The sequence below is a fragment of the Triticum urartu genome, chromosome 4 (genome assembly GCF_003073215.2).
Source record: "Triticum urartu cultivar G1812 chromosome 4, Tu2.1, whole genome shotgun sequence".
Lineage (NCBI taxonomy): Eukaryota > Viridiplantae > Streptophyta > Magnoliopsida > Poales > Poaceae > Triticum > Triticum urartu.
In genome coordinates this window covers 119433245-119438176 of record NC_053025.1, presented here as the reverse complement: position 1 = coordinate 119438176, position 4932 = coordinate 119433245, and the positions used below count along the sequence as shown (strand labels likewise).

General features: G+C 45.8%; 1 protein-coding gene across 1 annotated transcript; it reads right to left on the bottom strand.

Moving 5' to 3' along the window:
- Positions 1-96: 96 nt before the first annotated feature.
- Positions 97-3026, bottom strand: LOC125550988 (probable arabinosyltransferase ARAD1). Its single transcript, XM_048714128.1, has 2 exons — positions 1960-3026; positions 97-1007 (listed from the first exon to the last, which is right to left on the bottom strand). Exons 1-2 carry the CDS (start codon positions 2884-2886, stop codon positions 492-494), a joined length of 1443 nt encoding a protein of 480 aa, XP_048570085.1. The 5' UTR covers positions 2887-3026; the 3' UTR covers positions 97-491.
- Positions 3027-4932: the final 1906 nt, after the last annotated feature.

Below are 4932 nucleotides of genomic sequence, written 5' to 3'. Positions count from 1 at the left end.
ACGTATTTTAGTCATCCACTTTTATCCATTTATGCGACAAGTAATTCTGGATGGAGGGACTATTTTTAAGTAAATTATAGAAGTGGGATAAAACTCTGAGCAAACATACATTCTGAGCTATCTGTCGGACGGAGTACATGTTACATCAACAATAAGCATTTGCCTTCCTAACATACATTCAACTGGACCGATAAAAGTCTGAGCTATCTGTTTTTGTTCCAAGGTATAACCAAACATTCAACCTGAATCTTCTAATTTACAATGTTCCTCAAAGGGAAAATGCAACTGATGTGCCAGTGTCAGTGAATGCTGTGTTAGATTAGCCTAGAAGCAAGATACATACACACTTTTTCCTGTTTTTTTGGTTCCTCTTTCAGATCTTGAAAATCCTCTAAACATATGTGACTTCGTCCGAACCGAAGGCACCTTTCCTAGCCACTGCTTGCCCTATCATCTGGATCACATCATCAATACATACACCTCCTTCCTGTTTATTTGCTTCCTCTTTCAGATCTTGGAGATCTTCTAAACCTATGTGCCTTCAGTCGGATCGAAGGCACCTTCCTGGCCAATGCTTGCCAGATCATCTGAACCGCATCATCCTTATGAGATGGGAACTGGTACTCAAAATGTTTATCCACTTCTTTGAGCCTCTTCCACATCCTTGTCCATCGATGCTTGTTTATGCCTTTAATTAGTCTCATCAAGTAGCCCTTTTTAATAGCATCAGAGGAACGGACAAAGATGGAGAACTTTGAATAGTCTAGGATATCCTCGTAAGGGAGCTCAATGTCGTCGCTTATGATAACAGGGACACAGTGGCTTACTATAGCGTCAAAGAGACGATTGGAAGACGGGGTATCCCCGGCAATGTTTAGGCAAAACTTTGATGAGTGCATTCCCTGGCTGGCTTTGCTGACACCATGATCCTGGACGCTTCCGAAGGAAAAGAAAACATCCTTCTCATCTTTGAGCATATTATATAGTTCCTGCCGAATGTTTCCTCCCTGGAAAAGAAAATATGATGTGATATATCATGGCACCAAACACTAGTTTTCTCACATACAGACATAACGGGGTTAAAATCTGCAACATGTATTAATATATACTACTCCCTCCATCCCACAACATAAGATGTTATTACAACCATATATGGTTGTAATAACATCTTATATCATGGGACGGAGGGAGTATCTTTTAAATAAGAACTTATGCACAACACCTATCTACCAGCGATCCCACAACATAAGATGTTATTACAACCATATATGGTTGTAATAACATCTTATATCATGGGCCGGAGGGAGTATCTTTTAAATAAGAACTTATGCACAACATCTATCTACCAGCGATCAAGGAGATGCACAAATTGTGTTCCGATTCATGCATAAGGCTGAAAATTTTCTGAGTATATTTAATTCATCTCAACCAAGGTGAGGGGAACCACCTTGATGGTTTTAAGTTTTAGATGGCGCCAAGCTATCCAATTTGCCTCGTCGTGTATTCAGAAGCACTAGCTGGTTTATAATGTACACGGTTTAATACTAATAACATTTGCTACCATCAGCCACAACTCAAAATATGGCAGTTTGTAGTAGCACTATAGCAGTAACTTGTGCAGCTAAAACTGAAAACACATCAAAGCTGGAATTCTGAAATCTTAGGATCTTACCTAAGAAATGCCTAATGATCGCTCCACCCATCATAGTCTCAGCCTAATGATTCAGTTACGACAATTTACCAAATTCTACGACAATTTACCAAATTCTGAATTATGTCACCCAATATAAATCTCACCAATTCTCTGCATCACCTAAACCTACTTGCCAAATACCAGCAGGCTTCTGCGAGAATTAAGCAGTGCCATTATAGTATGTCATGATTGGCGTCTCATAGTCATAGGTTATACAGAATTTAGTTTGCAGTGTGCAGAACAAGATTAGTAGGCACAATTATTACCTCCTTCCTGTAAATGGCTCCCCGGAAGTATAACAATGTCGGCCGATCATCAAACCCGGCTGTGTCATTCACAAATGTCTTCGCCATATGTCGGTATGGCGCAATGAGATCCTTCTCCAAGCTGGCAACCCTGGGGTGGTACCTCCCGAAGTCAGACAGCACGAACACTGCTGGGAACAGCGCCGATCGGGCGTGGAGCAAGCTGTTGGGGTGGTGCGCGACGACGACATGGTCGGCACCGCCGGACCTCTTCCACTCCGGCTGCGCCACCAGATACCTGACGAGCTTCTCCTGTAGGGACGTGTCTCTGCTTACCTTCTCCGGCGGCACGGCCTTGGAGTGGCGGTTGTAGCTGAGGGACGCGAAGAAGGGGACGAAGATCACGTCCGCATCACGAGAGTCGGCAACCCTCACCGCCGGACCGCACGGTGCAACTGACGAGGATGCCAGGAGGTCCAGCGTGAGCCAGTACTCCACGCTGTGCTGCTGGTTAAGCCCACCGGGGTAGCGCGGGACTGTGCCGCCCCTGACGTCAGGCCAGACGCCGCCGCCGTTCCCCGAAGGTGGGGCCCAGCCGAGTAGCCCGAAGTGGAACTCCGGCGGCATGTCGTAAACGAACACCCTGACGGCGGCGTCGCGGGGGTCGCATCTCCCAGGTTCAGCAGCCGCCGCCGAGCCGGAGCTGGGGTCGTCGGGGCGGCCATTCTCATCAAGAAAGGAGAGCTCCTTACCCTTGGCGGCGGATGTTACACTCACACCGATAGGGAGGGCCGAGAAGTCGGCGGGGCTGGCCGGGACGGGGAGGCCGGTGTCGGCGGGGCGCCAGCGGCTGGCGCCGGCGGCGGCGAAGAGGAAGATGGTGGAGGCGACTAGGACGGTGGCCGCCGCTAGCGGCAGGAGGAGGGCGCGAGCACGGGGCGGCGCCATGGAGCGCGAGGCTCATGGCCGGAGTGGTGCACGGGGGAGCATGGCGAATCGTCGATCTGGTGGATTGGAAGGAAGGGGAAGCAAAAGTTGGGTTTTCCGTGTGGTCGGAGTTTGGTTGGTTCTGGGTGGTGAGTTGGCTGGCGTGTGCTTTCCGGACTGGGCCTTGAAAGTGACGTGACCATTCACTGATGGACTGGATTCTCCAAATAGGCTGCAGCAGCCAATTTTCTTTTCTCCCTTGCTATTTCTCATGTATTACTCCCTCCGTTCGACCGTTCCTACCGCTCCTAAAAAAAAAAACTCTCGCTTCTAAATATAAGTCCTTTTAGTTAGAGATTCTAACAAAATAAGTGAATTTATACTTTAAAATTAGTATGTTGTCCTTAAAGAAATCTTAAAAAGACTTATATTTAGAAACGAAGGGAGTACCTGAAAACAACTCTAAAAAATCGGTTTTGCTAAAGCACATCTAGATGTGCCCTAAGTATTTTACATTAAAGTCTAAGTGTGGCAGGAGCACCTCTAGCCGCACGGGGATGCGAGTAGACGGTTTGGTTGGTGGTATGTGGGAGGAGGGAGAAAGACATGCGTGTCTCCAGGAGGAAAATGAATAGTGGTAGTTATTTGAAGGAGGAAATAGATGGTGGGTCATTAGATTTTGATACAGGAGATCTTCAAGCCTCGACCGCGTCATCAACACCACGAATATAAAACCGGCTAAGTCGCTTTCATGCTTAAAAGATTACAAATTTCAGTTTTTGCTTAGTTTGGTCATGCTATATATCTGTTGAATAAAGATGTTTTTCTCCTTGTTCATTTTGATCGTTCTAAGTAATTTACCCAAGTCAAGCCAGACTTGGGGGTTGTTAAATCTTTCATTTTAATCTGTGTCATAAAAGTCTAAGTGTTCTTCTTAAGTCGTTATGAAGCCTTTTCCTATTGCTTCTTTGTCGGCTCAAGTACTCGGCCAATAGCCGCATTGTCGTACTTCTTTTGCCACTTAAATTCAGGCTCGGCCAATAGCCAGATTGCCTTACTTCTTTTGCCACTTAAATTTAAGGCAATCAGGTCAAATCTTCGGGAAGTACAATAGCTGGATTCAATCCTCATGGGATCAAGTACTCGGGGGCTCAAGCCGACAATAGCTGGATTCAACCAGCCTTCGCGTCCAACTTGAAGCTCGGGGGCTACTCCACACCTCTTTTTCTAAAGTATGCTGCCAAGTGAGAATTCAATCCTCACGTCAATTTTGTGAATCGACCTGAGTCTCAGGGACTACCGGGATCAGTGGTTTTTATTTTACCCTTCAGGTGCATACCGGATTTTAAGCCGGCACACACATTTATGGATACTGGTTGTATATCTCGACAGAGAATAAATTGCACCAATCAAAAAATATTCATGAAAAATCGGCTCGCAAAAGTCGGCTTGTCGGGACAACTTTTTTCCTCGGAGACTGACCATCTACATCGACAACTCAAGATCAAGGTGGTGCACACCATTTCGAAAACAATCCAACATGGAGATCTACTGCGAGCGGCTAGCTGTGCGGGAGACTTTTTCGGCGTGCTGGCCAGTCAAACTACTTCAACATTTCCAGAATACTGGGGTGGTCTATGTCATCTCGGATGTAGTCGGGCATCAGAGCTCAGCTGCAAGAAGATACTGGTCGGGAAAGTTCTCGTTGGACCAGTTTCAAGACAGGCGATCAAAGATGACGAGTAGCTCGGATAAACCGTGGTGTGATATGTTGGATATATTTTTTGCGTGTTCTATGATGTTATATTATCATTCTTGGATGTTTTAAAATTATTTTATAGCAATTTTATATCATTTTTGGGACTAACCTATTGATATAGTGCCCAGTGCCAGTTGCTGTTTTTTTGCTTGGTTTTTACTTCGCAGAATATCAGTATCAAACGGAGTCCAAACGCAACGAAACTTTTTGGATAATTTTTCTGGACCGGAAGACACCTGATGGGCCAAAGAAGTACCAGAGGGGGCTTCGAGGGGAGAAGACGAAACACAATTCCAGAAATCTTTGTG